General features: G+C 40.6%; 1 protein-coding gene across 1 annotated transcript; it reads right to left on the bottom strand.

Moving 5' to 3' along the window:
• Positions 1-2,522: 2,522 nt before the first annotated feature.
• Positions 2,523-15,596, bottom strand: LOC145455665 (uncharacterized). Its single transcript, XM_080333646.1, has 10 exons — positions 15,161-15,596; positions 10,136-10,275; positions 8,402-8,557; positions 8,227-8,345; positions 8,123-8,170; positions 6,894-7,036; positions 6,023-6,117; positions 5,264-5,385; positions 4,450-4,557; positions 2,523-3,681 (listed from the first exon to the last, which is right to left on the bottom strand). Exons 1-10 carry the CDS (start codon positions 15,377-15,379, stop codon positions 3,386-3,388), a joined length of 1,446 nt encoding a protein of 481 aa, XP_080189772.1. The 5' UTR covers positions 15,380-15,596; the 3' UTR covers positions 2,523-3,385.
• Between the last annotated feature and the right edge of the window lie 5,568 nt (positions 15,597-21,164).

Here is a 21,164-nt window from a genome sequence, read left to right on the forward strand (position 1 = left end):
AGCCTTGTGACTTGGTTACAACCCTGGCTTAAGGCCGCTTCTGAAGACCGGGAAGAAGATACCTGCAGACGCACGGACATTGGACACCCGTCACATAAGGATATATCTTGTGTCACGCTGGTGATAGACATTTATAGATTGTTTCTCTGAAGAGCACATGCCCATATAATTTTACTAGCGCCAACATCACGGCTAATAGTCAAGCATAAATCTCAATAATTCTGATATTACTCCGCTTATATTCCTTGTGCTGTACATATGTATGTATTAAGATATGTCACATCGCGACATGTTCCAGCATGTGGGTGATTCTTAACCTTTTTTCTCCCAGCGCCCAATTTTCGGAAGTTTTCATGGTTTGGCGCCCTCCCATATTTTTAGCACTGTAATAAATACGATGCGATAGAGGCCCCAGTGCGGTCGATTTTTTTCGGGTCTGGACTAGACTTGACTATTGGAAATATTTCGCGCTTTAATCGCGCTTGATGACCACTCGACTAAATAACGATCGTATGCGCTATATTTGGGATCAAATCAAAGTTTTCTTCATATAACTGTTGGGCAAGGACTCATACCTATCGGATTTGAGCCCAATGTGCACACGCCGATTCGATGACATTGTATTCTGTGGCTCTTGAAAACAAGGATATTAATCATTCTAGTCAGAACTACAAATCGGGTCTACTGTATAAATAGCTGTCACTCTCAAAGTGGTATAGACCCACGCTTCCAGATTTCAAGACGCAGTGTGCTGCAATAAATTTATTATAACTAGTTCAGTGCCGAAACAGCACTTCGTCAGACTCCAAAAGACAAACATTGATCTTGGGCCTCCTGTGGGGTGCTAAACCAAACTTATGAGGGGGGCTTTGCCCCCAGTCACCCTTAACGAGCTCGGAGCGGGATACTCAATGCACGTTCCAAACGTCGTGTCGTTATTTTTATTCGTCAAGCTTCACAAATGAACGAACTGCTATCTCCGAGGCACTTTCGCGAATTTTAGAAAACGGCTCAAATGTCAAGAAGTATTGAACTGTCCGAATGTGGAAGTGCATTGCAACATCTACCACAAGCCAGTGTTGGGACGACTCCTGTCACATTTTTCGTATGACTTGACTTGACTCGAGACACTTTGCTAAAATGACTTGACTTGGCGTATCAGGAATGTGGATTGACTCGTGACTCGGAGCAAAATTCACGAGTCAATTTCAAGTCATCAAGTAATCGGTGTCGATAAAAATCTGCATCTTTCATATGTTCGGATTGTTCTCGAAACGCTGGTGTAACCCATGAGAGCGACCATTCATTTAAGGATCGTACGTTTTGCTGAGCCCTCCATTGTTCTCTCACAAATAAATTGACCGCAAACGAAGTGATCGAATCTTACCGCCTACTTTGTCGTAAACTAGTAGTAAAGTAATTTAATAGTAAAATGTATATTTCTGTTCTCACACCTTCACCAAACCTCTTGTTTTATTGAAATTGAATTCGAATATAGTTTATATAGTCCTCAACCATTGGCGCAGGCTCGAATTGTATCATGTTAATTTATAAATGGTTAATGTATTGCATCTTATCAATTCGTTTCTCTATTCTTTATTTTGGCTGGTAACTATAAACTGAGGCTATGCAATTACTTACGTAGTTTAACAGTTCTACATATATGTGAATGATACAGCGCCTTCTTGCATGTATATTTAACTCTATATTCGCTCATCGGTTGAGAATCAATGACCACTCAATCTGTATTTCAGACAGCTAGCAAAATGCAATGGCCTAATCATGCGTCATACTTCGAAAAGGCAACTTGACTTGAATTGTGACTTGACTTGACTTGACTCGAGTCACCTCCAAAAATCTAGTGACTTGACTTGACTCGAGTCAAAATGTTCAATGACTCGCGACTCGAAGGTAGTGACTTGATCACAACACTGCCACAAGCACGTTTTTGAAGGATGCGTATGAAATTTCAATTAATTTGCTTGAGCTTGAATTCCAGAAAATACAAATTATCTTCGTCTGGATAGTACCACAACATCGATATTAAGGGCAATGAGACGGCAGATAAACTGACAAATTAGCAAAGTAGTCTGAAGGACGGAATCCTGCAAATGCAGTCTTGACAAGAACTGCAGCAAAACAAGTCATGCTCAAATATTGCACAACAATTTGGAATCAGCTTTACCTCGAAGAAGATAAAGGATCTCAACTCTCTTAACTCTTTCGTCAATCCCTGCATTATAGTATACCAGCGCCGCAAAGTCGGCTAAGAAACCGAATATTATTTCGATTGCTCTCAGGATATTGCAAATTGAACACGTAGCCTACTTGTCTAAAATTGGTATCACACCATCATTACATTGTAGCGCCTGTCGACCTGAGACAGTCGAACATATTATCATGAAGTTTCATTCGCCTGAATTTCATGGAACGTTCCTACGCCGTGCTTGTATTTGTATGAACATTTCCGTTCGCCTTGTCGACCTACCAACAGAACCAAGCATTTCGAAATACGTGGTAGATTATGTTCCGAGTTGTGACCGATTTTATTTGAATTGTTGTCACATTATAATTGATTAATGTCGTGGCGCACAAGACATAGCGGTGAAAGGCGCCACTCATTCCATCTTCCGAATAAATATCAATAATAATAATCATAAAAGATCATAAAACCTTTATGAAAAACAATGATGTCACATCGGTGCGAAAAACTACACACGAAATATATTAGTAAACGCCATTCGCACTCGATCTACAAATTGTTATAAAGAGCGTATAGTAAAAAGACATGTACGTCGTACGATGAATAAAGTGAGGTGGTGTAAGTTTTGTGGGACGCAGCATAGGTAAATTCACATAAAATAACTATATATATTGCAGCAATCCTGTGTAACGAAAAATAGCTGATGAAATAAGCAGAGACTGTGTGAAACATAACATCACGACATAAATATAGGCATGGTATTAGATGGCGTAGAAAGGAAAATTCCCACAATCCATACCGAGGCCACTCATCCCATACTTAAAATCTTCCATACAATTAAATCACTCCTCCATGTCACATTTGTTGAAATTTCCATGCATTCTTAGTTGCCCGAAATATCAGATGCAATTCTATTTTTGATGTTTGGAAATCCGGCGGTGGTTATATTCTAATCATTTCGGATATAATTATCCATTTGTGAATGCCGCAACATCGTTGTGTCAAATTTCTGTGATATAGGTTACCTAATTATCGTGAACATATTTATAAAATTTCCATGCCGTACCGAAATTTCGTTTCATGCCATACTTATGCCCTGTCTATCTATACAAACAAAGATTTCGCAAAAAGCGTAATATGAAAAAAATAGTTCAACGTATAGAGTCATTGCAGCGAACTGTGTTACGATCCGAAGTTACCTTTCGAATATCGCTCTATTTCTTCTTTGATAACTTCAGTATATAGTTTATAACCCAGAACGGAGACCCTATCCAACAGAAAAATTGGAGACAAATTCTCAGGCCCGATGCGCTTTATCGCATGCAGCATAGACTTATAAAGAAATTCCTTCGTCGACTTCTCGTCCCGAGCAAGGTCGCTCAAGGCTATCTCATCGTCGATCCCACAGATGTCACGAAACAGCGGCAATATATCCTCTCGCTGACACTTTAAGCCCAGTTTTGACGCGACGGCGCATGCTGGAAGAGATATACTCTTGTTATTACAGTAGTCGCGTGATGTGATGTAACATCAAAACATTAAATTCGCGGTGTGGAACATATCGTGACACCCCATTCATTACGATTACGAATTCGAATTATATTATCAACTAGAATTATAATTCGATACTTTTTATTTTCATCCTGAAAGCCTCGAAATCGCAAGTATGGTCGTATCACAGGATCCAACCATATCGAACAAATCTTTAAGCTAGTTGCGATATGTATGAGTATGACTCAGAATACTGATTCGTATGAATTTAATTAGTAGATTTAGAAATTGACCCGATGAGCCACGAAGAGCCTCCAAATTTCGAAACCAGTCGCCAGAACTAACGAACGATTGCCAGAAAACAGTGTAATTTCTATAATAGCTATAATAGACACAGGATCGGCACTAAGTGCGGATTGCACTCAGTACAAGCAATCTACTAAAACATAAATGAAAGAGCACAGGACCACGCGTGAAACGTCTGCAACAAGTGTCTGACTTGTGACTGTGTTGAGACCGTCCGTTGCTTTGGTCGTGGCCTGAATGGATGAAGGTGTAAACTCCATCCACGAATTGATGACACGAGAATATAATGCCCTCACGACGCCAATTAGGCCTATTTGAAATCACGGGCAAGAGTGCACCGTACCGTACAGTGCACCGTCTTAATGTCACTGAAGCTATCATATACAATCCGTATTTATTGACTAAGAAGAGCAAAATGACAGTCTATATATGCTAGCTGACGTACTGACCAAAACGCTCGTTTTCTTCCTTGGGAATTTTTTCTGCTTTCTTTCGAATGTCTTCTCTCTCTTCTGTTGTCGGGAATGTATCTTGTTCCCGGGATATTTTGCTGTCGCCTGGGAATGGTTATATCAGTATATATTTTAGCTATTGTATGGAGTCGACCGTTGAAAACTTAACAGAGGACTCCGGCAGTCTGGGACGTAATTATGAACAAAAACGAGGAAGGGTCAAATCATTCTAAGCATAGAATTTGCGGCACGAATCTATAGAATTCGACAATAATCAATCGCGGATTGCACAAAATGTCCGTTGCTCCACTCGCATAATTCCAGAAGCGTGTGAATAAGCCAAATTTCCGCCGAGACTGTCGCCGTAGTCACAAGCAGTTCCCAGAATTCTATCGCCGCGTAGAAAAATGCTATTAGAGAATATGTTGTTGCTTGTGGTAATTCATGGTGTTTGTCGACTACTTATGGTCATTCACACCAGGCCAATTCTTCTTCATTTTTATTCTGCAGATGCCGACTTGAAGCACGGCCCACTTCTAGGCTTACACGGATGAGATGGAGAGGAGGAGCCTAGATACACCTCCAACACTTAGGTAGGAAGTGTGGTATTAGGTTAGAGAATATGTATGCTGGTGTAGTGACCATTCTGACTAAGCTATACGTGAGCTACATACTATCCTGGTTATCGATACGGAAATTGGTGAAATGTTGTTATTCATCGTTTTGATATGACGCGATTGTGTTTGATGTCATTAGATTGCTATCGTTACCCCACACTAGGGCTTTCAATTTTAACATATCATAAACTAACCTGAAGACGGCGCAAAGATTTCATTTTGCACTTCAGCATTTTCGGAGTGAACTTGCTGGGAATCGTCCATCAAAGGTACTGCCGCACTGCTAAAAGTTCTTCCTTCATTCGTAGTTGACGAGCTGTACAAAAGAAATGGAAATGAGAGGGAGAGAAGCCACTACGACTACAGGTTACGCCTGGAAGGTCTGGGATCTGATGATTGTAGTAGCCAAATAAACCACATCAGGTTTCCGATCGCTCTGGTCTGACCTATTTTCAATTATATGCATCATGGGACACTAAATCAGAGAAAACGCAAAGTGGGTCATAGATTCTATGATATATCAGCATCGATGAGACGATAGTCGCCTAGACTTGAATAACGAAAAGTGAATGGTGTTCTTGAAATGTCGCGTGTAGTAAATAGTCAATACAGACGCTAGAGCGGCTAGTCCTAGATGGGGTTTCACTGCTCACTGCTACTACTACTACTGAAATATCGCTAGAAAAACATAGGATACCATGTCTAAAGTGCCAACGAAACTAATGTTCGCGCTGCGTGAATGTCAAGTAAAATATTTTCGATACGAAGTCATACATATGCCATATGTAAATACAGTCTTCCCCCATTAGTTCACCCACTAGTCGCGATAGGGAAATGGTGGGGATATATGGTAACACCTAATCCATCAATTCTGCTATACCCAAAATTATGATTTATCACTTTGATAAATAGGGTAGTAGGCTAGTAAGGCCATGAAAATTGGAAATCCATACCGATTCGCTTCAATGTCCCGGCATTCCATTTCGATCATACACTGGGAATCGACACCAGACATCCCGTCCACACTCGCACACGATGACGCCATTGACTGAAATGGATATAAGATTGTTCTTTAAAATGCTGAACATGGCATATTCAGAATCGACAAAACTACATAAGGTCTGACTCTGTTAGAGGCTACACTAACTGCTAGCACTTTGTATGCTGCTTCTGTAAATAACTAGGTCGTGATTTTGTAAAGAATGAAAAACGATGGTGGCGCGACATCAATGATTCTTACAGCTTGTCACAACTTCTCACCAGATCCAGCACGAAATTTACTTGTCTTACTCTCTCGTATCTACGATCTAGACAGGCCAAATTGTCTGGCGGTGAACACTGTTGCGTGCTAATGTTGCAGCCAGCAGGGAAATCTTATTTGCCTTCATGCCCACAGGGAGCTCGATTTTAACAACACCAATGTTATATAAATATGGGGAGTGCGACCGCTTTACAAGATGCCCCATATCTTAGCGCACTTGTTCTCAATTTCAAATTCTCACCACTTCGCGGGCTGCAAGCTACATACCCAAATGTAAATATGACGAAGCAGTCGAGCCTATGCCTTGAATCGTGGACTGTATAAGATTCAAACAAACAATGGAACACCATTTTCATTTGTCACTCAAATGAGTTATCACTCAAATGAGATCCTCCTCGGTTAAGCGTTTACCGTGCAGATTAGCTATAGATTTCAATACAGCCTTTTTAGTGGTCCATATTGATATCAATGCGATAGTTATCAAGATAATTACATTCTCGTGATATCGCAAGTGCAAAGCGGGCGACGAAAACGAGTATGTTAGAAGATGCAATTATACTTACGGTATTTTGCACTTCTTCATATGACGTCTGTTTGTCCGTCGATCCTATCCGTTTACATTTGAGAACGTATATGACTGTGGAAATCCCCGCTACAACCAACAAGAAAAATACGACGCCAACGACGGGAATCCAAACGATTGTCGCTAAAAAACAACCATTCAGTTAACCCAGTACAATATACTAGAAATATGCAATATGCATTGCTGCTGACAGATATCCAACTCTGACGTTCTTGCATAGTTGAATGCAAAGGTTGTCATCAACGACGTACTTCTACTTCATAAAAGTACTCAAGTAGGTTTGGCCTCCTCGTACTGTATTTGCTCAACTGGTTATGATTTAAGACTTCCACTTCACAATGTAGGTTCTTAGGAAAAAATAGGTCTGTAATACTTTCTTTTTGACTTACTTTGTCATCACTACATCTACATCTGTACTTAAATAGAAATTTACGATGTTATACTTCTACTTGAGTACCAATCGTCTCTTTTTTTTGCTAAATACGTTGTTTGTGAATATAGGTATTACTCGAATACGGAACCCTTATGATCCGCAATATAATGTAATATACTATTGAGTATATTGGATTGATAATGAAGTATTTAAATGAAAAACAAGGGCATGGATTTTGAGATAACATTTTGGATTCATATGACTAGTCCGGCCCGCGACCCAAGTTGAGTTTGACACCCTTATGTTACATTATATATGTATATATATATGATGAGCTAAATCATTGAACATCGACCTACAACAGCATAGGAAAGTACTGTTTTCTTATATTTTCGCAAATGTAGTGTTAATTGAACCTTGCTCTATACGAGTACGAGGCACAGTTATGATAATACTTACTACGAAAGAATTCAGCAGTCAGACACGTGTTTGGAAGTGGCTTGTGACTTGTTGCTGCATAATATCAATCTTTAGTATTTATTCTTCAACTTCATCATAGGCTACAATTACACATTTGTCCCCATAATACAAATTGCGTGCATATTTCAGAAGCAATTTATTGCCGTGTCTCAATAGTAAAATGAAAGCATCTTACTTAGTGTTGCTGTTGCTTCTTTTGTCATGTTGCGATCTATTCTATATGCTGTAATCCTGCGACTTGTCGTTTTCATACTCGAAGTGCCATGACTTTGAATAACACGCGCATCTACAATGGACCATATGATGGTTATCTTTGACCAATCTGCCAATTCAGTATACTGTTCACTTTCACTTACCAGTCGAGCTGATGTATGAGTTTGGTTCAGTTGTAACCATCTGCTTACCTAAAGAATAAGAAAATATTTAACAGAAAATTGAACTAGTTCATGTTCTATCTCACTTTCAGCGCTGGCTTCCAAATCTCTTTTTGAAACATCAGTGATCACAGCTGCCGTTACTGGGGTCGCAACAGCCACGCAACTATCTCCATTATCAACAGTACCAACTGGGCATTTGCACCTATTGATTTCAACGATTACACAACGGAAAACCGGGATAATATACTCGAAATCTACCCGTCAGCCTCGGTAATTGTCCCCGGTACGTATACTTTAGGCGGAAAGCACCATCGCTGTCTTTTCTTCTGGCATTGCAACTCCAGATGAGGTTCAAAATCTGTATATTCGTCCTCTGCACACTTATCACACTTAGTAGATCTCGGATCAGAAGGGCTATAAATACAGTGGTATTTCGAATAACGCACTTTAATAGCCACAGTCAACTATCAATCGACACTCTAATTCAGGGCTCTTCAACCGGCTGTATCGTACACCCCAGGGTGTACCAAAATTTTAAAAGGGTGTACCACTCGGATGGGGTGTACTGGGGTGTATCAGATAACCGATGACTCGCTATCACAATAGATAGAAAATATTATGCTTCAGAACAGTTTGTTCATATCAACTGTACGCAGCTGGTAAATTCCATTCCGAAGCAGTCATAAGCAGTTGCTTCTCATTGATTTTTACTGGCTCCTTTTGCAGTAGAACAGGGAGCATCAAACATATGTTCAGCTTGTGATACCTGTCTATCTCTATAATGATTCTCGAGGAAGCCACCGCGATAGCTCAGACATTTTGAATTGGTACTTCCTGCGAGATGCTTATAAATAGCGCAGTGTACATAACTGCAGAGGCGCAGCAAGGGAGTCTCGGGATCGATTTGAAAATCACTGTGTTAGATCGTTGCAGCCTTGCTTATCTTTATTTCGATTAGGTCAGGCCAGGGGTGGCCAACCTGAGGACATACGGTCGCATGCAGCCGTAAAACAATAATTACGCGGCTGTCTACACGTATTCAAATTATAGTGGCCGTCAATGTGCAATTTGAATTAACGAAATGGTTAACAAATATTTGGGAGATTTCAATTAAACTTAAAAATTTTCTTCACCCTTGTCGCGATTCAGGGTGATTTGAATTTTCCGTTTTAATATAATAGTGTGCTGGCAATCTGAACCCACCGTACAAATGCGAATCGGAGAAATATTGCGCCCCAAAAAGAAATACCACGAACGAAGACTTTTTGGGTATGTGTGGGCGATTCCAATAAATTTTGACCATACGGACAATCCTGATGGGAGGACAAGAAACAACATCATTCAACAAAGGGTTTAATGTAAAACGGAAGTGCATCATCACTAATTTTGTGCCCAATATTTTCAATGACATCTCCTGCATCTGCTCTGCCGGTAATCTCATCACGTGCGCTGAGAATGGATGAATATTTGACAGCAATATGTGAAATTACTGATTTATCGACGAAATTCATTCACGAGGATGAAAAAATTATCGCGCTCCGCGCGACTGGAAGACGTGTCCCTGTTGATTTTCCTAACATTTATACTCGCGAGTTGAGTATACATAGATAGTAAGCGGGGATGTTATGCTTCTACAATTAGAAACTTTTATGCGCAAGGTAGGCTATATCTCAAGAAGTCAGTGATGGCGCAGAGCAACACATGGGCTCTCTGCCATTTGAAGTTCCTATTAGCCAATTTCACACGAATAGGCTATTTGTAGACCAGATGGGTCATGACGACTTTCTGCTAAAATGCGGCTCTATGCTATATTAGGCTTACTACGGAATCTGTGCCACGGGTGTACGAGTTTTGAGTAGTGTAGAAGTAAAAAGGGTGTACCACGACGAAAAAGCTTGAAGAGCACGACTAATTTCATGCCGATACTTCATTTACAGGGATTTACGACCGGCACCATGCAAACGGCAGAGACTAACATACATCGTATCTTACTTGCAGTCCCCAGCGAACTTGGTTCCTAGTGGGCAGAAGCAGCAAAAGCCCTCGTTTATTCCAGGATAGCGATAGGCATTCATCTGAGAACTTTCAGCTTCGAGATATTCGCATGCAAACATCCTTATATGAAGTCTTCCCTTGAAAGACAGTAATTTATCAATCCATACGTACTGAGTTTTGACGTATTGACGTTTGGATATATTTGATTGAGAGGCAGTCGCTGGCCTACAAAATTGTCTTGCGAACTGCAACACATCTGAACTAGTTTAAAAAAACAAGGGGGAATTAGTATGTGGAAAAGAGATTTCAAATAGCATTTGAACATACTTTCATCAAATAAAAACAGCCATAAGGAGCATACGTTCGGATATAACTGGTTGACTACATGAACAATTTGGGAAATTCGTTACAATTCTAAAGTGGAATTCCTCCCTAAAAATTGCAAAATTCCCCCCAAGGAGGGAATTCCTCCCCGGTTGGGAACCACTGGTTTAAGGCTTTCGGAGCATGAGGGAATTTTCACTTTATAACCTGAAAAGATATATATGTGACACTTATATTTTGTAAAATTAATAAAAATCTAAAATGTCGTCGCGGGCCGCACAAAATGCTCTGGCGGGCCGCGTGTTTGAGACCTCTGGTAAAGACCAATTAACGCTTGAGCTTGTGCGATTGCATCACGTGAATAACAGTGGCCCGGTGCAGGCTTAGACTCGCATTCAAAATGCATTCCTAAATGCGTTTGCAGTGCAAATGCAAAAGTGACAATTGCGAATTGTCAAGGCTAAGGGTGGAGCCCAATTCTTCTCCTCAACTAAGTACTGCTTAAATGCGAATCTCCACTCAACTAAAAATCGATTGGTACTCAGCGTTGAGTGCGCGCCAATTCTCTCTACTCAGTTAAGTATCGATTTCCAGACGTCGTTTTCCAAGATAGCGTTGCCAGATTTTTTTCGCCTTCGACCGGACACGCGTGAACGATTTTGTCATGACAACACGACGCTGTCGTCATTATTTCGTCACTGACGTAAAAACTAGACGCACTTCTCATTGATATATCTAAATGCAATGAATAGGCTCAGCTGATCCACACTCTTTGAAGATGACCCAATAGAAATATATAAATCCTTGAAGATACCCGGAACGTTCCTATCCCCCACAGAAGTATATTTGCAAGACGCTACAACCCCATTCGAAATATATAAAGATAAGTTTCACAGCAGGCGAACACGTAAGTGCAGGCCTGAAATAACAAAAGAATGCATCTATATCGTGAAAATAAATTGAAAAATTAACATATTTCCAGGATTTCTTTCCAATTGAAGCTCCTCTTTGAACCATTCACTTTGCCCCTCTACCATTCAATTTCCCGATATAGCTAGACCCACCCGACATTTTCTCCCTTAAATATCCAGTATCTCTTATTTCCAATATCTTATTGCTGCTATCGTCTAAACTGGCTTGAAGGTATAGCGACTTAATTCATCCTAACCCTGATAGTACCTGGAACTCTATCTGCTGAGGTTCATGCTGGGGGTCTTTTCAAGATGTTTCATCTATTTAATTGTGGAAAGAGCATGCGTAATAATAATAATCGTTAAGCTATATTATTCATCTGAACAAGTAGTCACACACAATGTACAATGCGATAAGACACAATGCGATGTAATGAACAGATAGGAGGATATCGAACGACACGCAGTTGCGATCTTTTTTTATACTGACATCCACCTCGGCCTAGAGTGCCCGATGTCACAGTACTTTTCGATGTTGATCTTTTTGAAGCCACGTCCCTTTCTAGTTCTTTCCATTCCTTGTGAGTGCTTTCTCTTTGTCGGGTCTTTTTTGTCGCCGTAAGAACGACGACGGCGGGGGGGATGCTAGCGCATTGAGACTGCAAAAGTTACCGTTCCGGTATACCGGGATGCCGTACGACAAGAAGTCGAAAGGGTACAAGATATTACAAATACAATTATAAACACCACATCCGTCCAAGCGCCACTGATTTCATTCGCTCAGCAGAACCTCACATCACGAAATAGTGTACCTATATCAGCTATATACGACAGTACCGGTACTACGGTATTTGGCGGGTGTTGCCTGCAGTTGGCTGCTCGACCGTGAAAATTGACACTTAAGTCTGGTGGTGCGCTGACTTAGATTTGAGTGCCGATCTGGACGCATTTGAGTGTGAGTATACTTTTTGGCGTGAGTTGAGTAACGAAATCGTTGCTGAGTAGAGAATCGCTACTCAGCAGAGAAATTGGGCTCCACCCTAAGACTATAACTTCTCGTTATTACATCATTACGTTGAACATTGATGTAGAACTATCGCGCGCCGCAAATCACGGAACGGCCTAGCTTCCAATGTTTTTACTACTGGCCAAGCGCGTTAAAACAAGACAGCAACCGAACTAAATCATCGCAAATTTGATCAACACATGATAGATTCCATATCGGTCATTTGATTAGTACAATCTGTTTTGGTACCGTAGGGATCTGCTATCTCTAATGATACAAGCCTAGCACACATGTTCTAAACCAGGGCCGGCCAACGCTTGGCCCGCGAGAAGGTTTAGAGTGGCCCGCGAGGTAATTTCCGAAATTAGTAACATTATCAAAAATGGATTGCACAGATTGTGAACTTGTAAGGCCAACCAAACAAACATTTGATTAGTCTGGTCGCAACACTTGATATGTGATACTAAAATAGCACTTCCGACGCATTGGCAGATCCATGAGCCAGTCACATTTTGGTAGATCTTAGTACACTACAATACAGCAGAATAATTTGCGATAGATTTATCAAAAGTAAAAATTTTCTACAGGCTTCGCGCAACATTTGACTGAAAAGGTTGGCCACCCCCGTTCTAAACGCTTGTTGATAATAAACTCGCGCGAAATTTTATGGCGTCTAATGCGAGTGGTATTGTATCTTGATAATAGCGTTGAGATGAGGCGAGAGAGCCAAGTGACGATGCGCTTCTCGGGCTACCGCAGACGAGAGAACAATACGAGAAAAAAGCATCACTGCACTGCATTGTTTGCTCGATCGATGGCGTGATGATGCCGCGCGGCAATACGGGGATTATCGATAAGAAATATTAGACCAATGGAAATAGATTTCGGGCTTGGAAACGGGGGGGTACCGGACACCCATTACCCCCCTAAATACGCCACTGCAACTCATTGCAATAAGTTATTAAAAAGATCAATGAATGTTATATTTAATGCATGTTGTCAGAAAGTGATCGACAGTTTTTATGACGACGCATTCGTAGTACATCGGAGAGTCCGAGCAACCAATTTTAAGTAATGCGATGCAGCTCCGTAGTGTCCTAACCGAGTCGAAAGATATAATGATTTAATTGTGTGTGCGGTTCTGATATAGCAGAGTGCTATCATAGTCAAGGCATTACCATGGAGGCCGTATACCAATACTCAGCACCGTAACTGCCGCACCCCAAACCCCCCAATTGGCGGGGGCCCGAGCTCGAAGGGGGCCCCAAATTATTTCGTGAATTAGCATAAATTATAGAGTATTTTTTGAAAATTTATGCAATTTTTTCCAAAATTTTTCGCGCTGCGCGCGATTTAAAGCTGCCAGATATCTTCATTAAATGGTACTCTTCCCCCAGGAAAATACACGCAAGATTTATATAAATGGACCTATCGGCGTTGGCCATTAACACGCCACTACGCACCAAGACATATAATGATTTAGGACTTATTACATGCGACTCCAAGAAGTGTGCCAGAACGATCGGCAGCGTGAAAAGCTTGTCCGAAACGGACTGCCCTTACGCAGACCGAAAAGGTTTAATTGTCCATAGGCGACAAAATGACATGGGCCATATGTTCCTGTCTTGGCAATCTGAACCTCAGAAGACAAATACCATCCAGAAGGAAAAAAGATATGCCAGTGAAGAAATACCACTTTGAAATCGTGTGCGTCTTTTAGTTTAGTACGTTTGAGCGATTCTATATTTTTGATATAGCAGACAGGAGGTCACGAAATAAAATCATGTAACGAAGTCATACCAACGGGTCCGCCCGCCCGAATATGTTTAATTATTATTTACGGGCCCTACAGTTTCCGGTAAATCTGATCGTGAGCAGAGAGGACAAGATATTGATAGCAATATATATGCAATTCCCGATCTTATTGGCCGATTGTATCATGAATTATCGAAAATTTTTGCGCTTCGAGCTAGCTCACTAAACAGTGCAGCTAATTTCTTGGCAAAAGCTAACACTGTGATGAGGGGTCGGTTTATCACCCTATGAGAACCCAAAACCCAAGTTTTTGTGTGTGTGTGTGGGGGGGCGGGGCTGACGAAGTGCTGTTTCGTTCCTGCCAACGGGCATACGCCCGAAGATGTCTAATTATTATTGGGCGGTCCTACGTTTTAAAACAGACCTCGCTCAGCTCTACCGGTAAATCTGATTACGTGAGCAGAGAGAGGATCAAAATTGATAGCAATATATATGTAATTCCCGATCATATTGCCCGATTACATTCTTGAATTACTGAAATTTTTCGCGCTTCGCGCGTCTAGGCGGGAAAAGGTGTTTCAACCAACGGACAACCAGTGTAGATGGTAAATAGCGTCAAAAAGCGGACAGCGAAAGGGGCATCTGGGGGGCGAAGCCCCCCAGAAGTTATGTTTATCACCCCATGGGGGGCCCAAGGCCAACGTTTTGGGGGGGGGCTGACGAAGTGCTGTTACGGCCCTGCCAATACTCTTACAACTTTACTTGATGAAAAATAGGTTTCATCTATCCTGATAGATGTTGACCTTTTTCGTGCTACAAAAACGCACCCCAATTAACTGTGTCCTTTGCTTAAATCATTGCCATGTAACTTCATTAGCATTATGAATAGGCGAATATTCAAATCAATTATAATTTTCAACTACGTATCCGTACGCAATCTCTAATATAGGCAAAGGTACAATAGCACCAACGACAGAGGTTAATTATGCAGTAAACACAACCTGATGCACTCTCCTGTGAGCTTACCACAGCATGATGAACGGGTGTCGCTGCTGTCAATACGGCACGAATGGTCGAGATAATCATCAAAGTATTGATCCAAAACCGGATCAAACCATTGATAATCTTCATAATCACGTGGCGAATACAGTGGCCCCACACCTGAACTTGAGTTGTAATAACTGAATTTCGGTATGAATAACACCGTGCGTACACAGTGGAGATGTGAACAGAACAGCTGAGCATAGATATAACCACAACAAACTGAAATGGATAGTTAGGTTTGTTATACCAACACGCAAGAGATCATTGTTCTGTATGGCGGATGCTATGCCTGCCCTGCACTTGACTCATCAATCCTCATTACTCACTCTCGTATGAAATCGTCATTGGAGTCACCACTCAACATGTTCAACTGTGTAATAACAATATCTGTACAAATCGGCTTGAGGATATATATATCCAAGTCGAATGGAAAATATAATGCTTGCCTTTCAACTGACGAGCTGAACCCCACAAAGCATTAATCAACAATGATCGGTAGCGGTGGTTGTTAGCACACCGTTTGTGACTTAAATGAATAATAATGTAGCGTAATGACATTTAGTACCACTGACTATCTGCACAAGCGACAGGTCAACACACCTTCTAACCTGGAATCAGAATAACTATTCACTTTGCATTACGAAACAAACATGTCATCTCTCTCGTATCTAGGTGAATCCCCGTGTTTTTCAAAGGGGACTTGAAGTAATGACGCAATTGGTGACGTGAGAGACTTTTGGTTTGGAGGTTTGCAACTATCGTGACTTGAAGAAAAGTTATTCAACTGTTAAATCTATCGCTCACATCATACGATATTCGAAACACTGGATTTACGACGTACATTGACACGCAGTAACCTCTCTCGCTGACTTGCCTTCAAGGTCACGCCAAAGTCACGTCTTCGAAGATTTCATTATGAAGTAAACGTGATGCTAAATCTAGCTAGCTCGAATGTTAAATATCATGCATTTTCAAGGCTAAATAATTCCAAAGCTGAATTTCACTTCTTTGATTTGTACTGAGCACTGAACACCCTGTTCATCACACTGGTAGTAACTTTTCTCAAAGAATAATCTCAGATAATCACAGGTGTGTGAAGCCAAACAAAATCCATCGGCTTAAAATACGTTCGACTCCACACAATTCGGACAGTTTAGTTCCGCTCACTTTTGGCCGAATCAAGCGGAAGTTCAGTTGTTCGTTTCATGGTAATGAGTAAAGGAACACAACGCATTCAACACACGATACTTCTCATTACACATGAATTGCAGCTGTGCTATACTGCAATAATTGACACAGATCGCATAAAATGCTTAATAGTTATATATGCGGGTTGGTTTTATGGTATTTCGATATCAAAACATTAATCACACACTGTGTAACGCGCAGTTAGTTGCCGAACTGTAACGGAAGCGTCTTTACATTTTTCTTCATTCACTTTAGTGAGCAATTTCACTTTTTCTGCTGAACTTTTCTGTGCCAATCTGTTCTACAAGATGGAAACAATTGTACCCAACTAAAAGCGACTCTGGGGCTGACACGGCCTTATTTGAGTCCATTGTTAATTGTTACTGCATGGATCGTCATAGTTTCACCACAATCACTCATGTGTAAAAACGAATGAAGTATTGTGAGATATAACGATAGTAATTGCGAATATGTGTCCGAATTAAGCGGAATATTGTTCGAATTATCCTGTGTTTTTACGTGTCATTTTTACTTTTGTTCCGTTCCTGAGCATTTTGGCTTATTAGTCGGTTGTCCGGGTTATCCGGTGCGGATTCAACTGTACGAAAATATCGCTTGATTTTTTAAAATGACTTCGTCATCGTAGTACACTTACTTACACGATAACTTCTACCCTAGTTGCAAATATCATGCATACACGGGGTAATGTTCTGACTCGTAACCGTTCAGCAGTTCGTCTCTAAATAAATCACTCGATATAATATTGCGCTAGTGTACCGAATTCAGTACGTTGAAGAGTATCGTGTTTGCACAACTGCATATCGATCGATTACTGTCATAACGGTTTCTATTGCGAACGTAGTAAGAACACTGTTTACCTGGGGCCTTTACATCATAGTTCTCGTGATGCTAAGCGCGCAATAATTCGAACGGGTTAAAGACACGGCGGTTGGCTGACGCCGAAATTGCAATTGTTGGGGGAGAATGCATTTTGAACAATACAATGACGATTGAATGTATCCCGATAGTAACGAAACACATGATATTACGATTCCTATTGGGAAGGACAAAGTGAAACTAGATGTAGCACGCAATAACGAAATATTCTCTATATGCATGTCTCGTACTGTTCGGTGAATTCGTCTAAATTTTGTAGCTTCGCAATGGATCCTTGCTCGGCTGGTCCAGGTAAAGCTTCTATGAGATATACCAAAATTTGTGCCATATATCGCATTATAATAATAGTAGCTGTCGCGATTCCGGATGCTGCTGAAACTTTGTAAAAGTCGAAAATTCCAGCACCATCAGTATTCGTTTTTCAGCAAAATAACGAAATGTTTGTATGTGGATTGCAGATGCTTTCGTCGAGAAAGATTGTACCCATCCAAGATTTCTTCAGGATAAATTCTGCTGATATTTGGAAATGAGTGTAACCGATTCAAAGCAGATTTGAGTCGATAGAATTGATAATTTTCGTGAAACATGATATATATTAGGAGGACAGAAATAGGATTTAGCACAATATCCCCGTACCGTCGTCAACCTGACTTGTGTTAATTGCTATGAAAATGCTTAATGCTTATGTTGGTTTTCAAATTTCACTGTACGTCATCACGTCGCATGAAGTCCACACACGGCATTTAATGCCCAAAGCGTCTTCTTGTACAGCAGTGGTTCTACCCCAGCGTCGATATCAAAGACAGGGAGGGTCGAAAAACGAAGGGGCGATCGGGGCAAAATGCACGTTAGAACGTTCAGTCAATTCTGTTTACCGAACTGAAGTACAATTAATATAATCAAAGTTGGTAGAAAATCAGCTCACTGCTTTACCTATCTCATCCAGCGAATGGCGAAAAGGAGTTGAATTGTGTGTATTTGCTTTACGTTACATCAATTCAACTTGTTTATGAATACTCTCAGCTTCGCAGCAACGCATCGCTGGATAACGTGTTGAAGCTTTATTTAAAATGGAAATACCGCCGGTCATAATAAAAATATCAGTTGCATGAGCGGATTCTACTTTTGCACTGGGGGATACAGTTTGCGAAGCATGCCATCTGAAAAAAGCAGAACAGAGTGCATTTTTATTCGTCGTGCTTTCAATAATTAAATTGCAGCAAAACAAAAATTACGGCGCGGACCGCATATTAAATTACTACCGACAGGTGCTCGCGGGCTGGACCAAAACAGGGCCATCCGCTACCTTCACTAAATAGCATAACCTTTCTTCACTCTTAAGAGGGATTCAAATGTGTCCAATTAAAACTACTTTTTACTTCACAAAAGAAAAAGTAAGCATTTCAGCAACAAAAATTGTGGAAGTAGAAGTAGTATAGAAACAAAACTATAATTTACTAATTACTATAAGTAGATAAAACCTCAGGATTCCAAAAAGTAAAAGGGCTCCATTACTAATGGACCGCTGCTTTTAGGGGGCGATGAGTCAAAAAAGGTGGGCAAACACTGACCTACAGCTTGAGATACAGAGGAGGTTGGATATATCGTGGGCGAGTACCAGCGTATGCACCCATTGCAGTCAAATGAAGACAACCATGTTCCTGTATACTCCTTCAGTCCTACACAACACATACACTGCATGAAATCGAACTTTAGTAGCTAACTGCTTAATAACAGTAAAAAGCTTCATGATCGTTACAAAGTCGTGTAACTGATTTCTCCGGCAAGGACGAGATCAAAGTAGTTGATGGTTCACCAAGTCATACGGGCTTTCAGACACCATTTGTGGCAATTGCATTGCGACACATTTTTGAGAATATATGCTTCGCTAATAAAATCACGGAACTTTGTCGATCTGCGTTTATAAATTATGACTTTCCTTCGCATTTTACAATTTATTCAAATTCCGGACAGCGATAGTAGCATTGTAGTGAGCGGTGTACTAAAAAAACCTAAAAATGAGCCGTGCTAGAGGGCGGCAGATACGGAATCAAAATAAAGAAAATCGGCCTTGTTTAAACGACCATTGCAGTCGAAGAACACCATGAATGCACAAACAACAATTCACTTCATCCTGAAATATATATAAGCATGGGCGGTTCCAGTCCTTCTTTCTACACTAATCTACAGTATCTGCTACCGCATCTAATTTTACTCCTGTACTCTTTTCTATCAGTAGTAGGAAATACTGAGTTGGTCTCAGCAGCAGTGGCTATGTTTGAAACCGATCGTCGATGGAAGAATCGCTTTATTATAATGATATTAGTCTTCATTAAGTGTTTATACTCAGAAATATCTCGATATATTTCGATGATCCTGTTACGAACCTGTAATCCTAATACCATGTCTTTGAGAAGGTAGTGATGACATTCGATGTGCAGTCCAGCATCGAATAAGCCTCTTTCAATGGTATCAAGTAGGGATGGTGTGAACGTGAGGTTCACGTTCGCGTTCTGTGTGTGAACCTCGGAAATTTAGAGGTTCATGTTCGCAAACGAACCTAGGTAGGTTCTGCACTGTGAACCTTTTTCATATATTACAATTTTAACTTCATTATAACATCTTTGGTTGAAATCTATTGCATTTCAACTGCGGGCCTACTCTATGCATGGCGGTGGCAGCATAAAAACCATCAACACTAAACGAGCACGCACCTTGACAATCTCAAAAATTTTACTTGCTTTGTTATAAAATTCTGCTCGAAATATCCAGCTTTCCGTTTGTGAATATTTAATGACTCTCTGCTGTAAGCTTGACCCGCAATCACACAACATCAAGAACGAAATACACTACATGCAGGTACTCAGCGAATTATGCTTATTTAACCAATCAGTGAAATTGATACCGTTGTCTGATGTAAAAATGTAGCAGGCGCACGGATTCAATCTTGATTTCATATGCTTATTATATCATAAAAACCAAATCCGTGCAATTGAGGTGTTGGCTACTGCTGTATAACTTGTTAATGGGGTGATATCGTTAGAAAGTATAGAAACTCGTTTTACACTCTGCTTAATATCAACGTAGCAATACTCGGACGCCGAATACATTGTCCGTCTGACCTGGACCGTTAATGCGTAAGCTCACATTCCCTTGCAAGTCGTCCTCGAAATTGTTGACAAAGCGACGGAAAATATTGGTTTCATGGAATCATTATATCATTTGATTACCCCGGTTGGTACAGTTGGCGACTTTAAAACGTCAATATGTACTTCAGCATTGTGGCATCATGTGACCTTAGTCGTCGCTAAGGCAACGTGCACAATTGCACATTAATATAGGCTAGCACTTCACTGACATGCAGGGTTAGAACTAGCAGTATGACGTCACGTGACGTCATGAGGTTCACGTTCGCGTTCTCACAGAACCTTTTAAAAAGGTTCGCGTTCACACGAACCTAAACCTTTCAGAGGTTCACACCATCCCTAGTATCAAGCTATCACAGTCAGACTTGGACAACTAGAAAATTTTTAGCTTTTCCGAATTAGATTAGAATTAGAATTAGAGCTACACAGCTTTCTCTAAATTAGATTAGAATTAGGATTATAGAGCGACAAAGTTATTTTCCAAATTGAATTAGAATTAGAATTACTGAACTTGCAAAAACTTGGAAATTGAATGAAATTGTGAATGAGAAATAAATACAGCAAAAAATTCAGTTCATATCAAATCACAGTGCATTCCTATAATCATGAGAATGTTCAACGTCTGTACAGTTGTACGCCATAAGCTTGACACGTTTCGCACTATACCAGGAGTCATCAACACGCGGCCCGCGAGGTCATATTTTGCGGCCGGCGATCTGATTTGTGATTTTGGAAGAACGTGAAATAAAGCATTT

This window comes from Botryllus schlosseri, chromosome 14, assembly GCF_051294905.1.
Source record: "Botryllus schlosseri isolate E-star chromosome 14, Bs_hap1, whole genome shotgun sequence".
In the NCBI taxonomy this organism is placed as follows: domain Eukaryota; kingdom Metazoa; phylum Chordata; class Ascidiacea; order Stolidobranchia; family Styelidae; genus Botryllus; species Botryllus schlosseri.

Bases quoted from the DNA above. Each gene is read 5' to 3' on its own strand.
- LOC145455665 (XM_080333646.1), bottom strand. From the start codon at position 15,379: ATGCTCAGCTGTTCTGTTCACATCTCCACTGTGTACGCACGGTGTTAT. The intron at 5,386-6,022 runs GTATGGATTTCC...TCTTTTGTACAG, and splicing joins CGGGACATTGAAGCGAATCG to CTCGTCAACTACGAATGAAG. The intron at 3,682-4,449 runs GTCAGTACGTCA...TATCTCTTCCAG, and splicing joins GGAAGAAAACGAGCGTTTTG to CATGCGCCGTCGCGTCAAAA.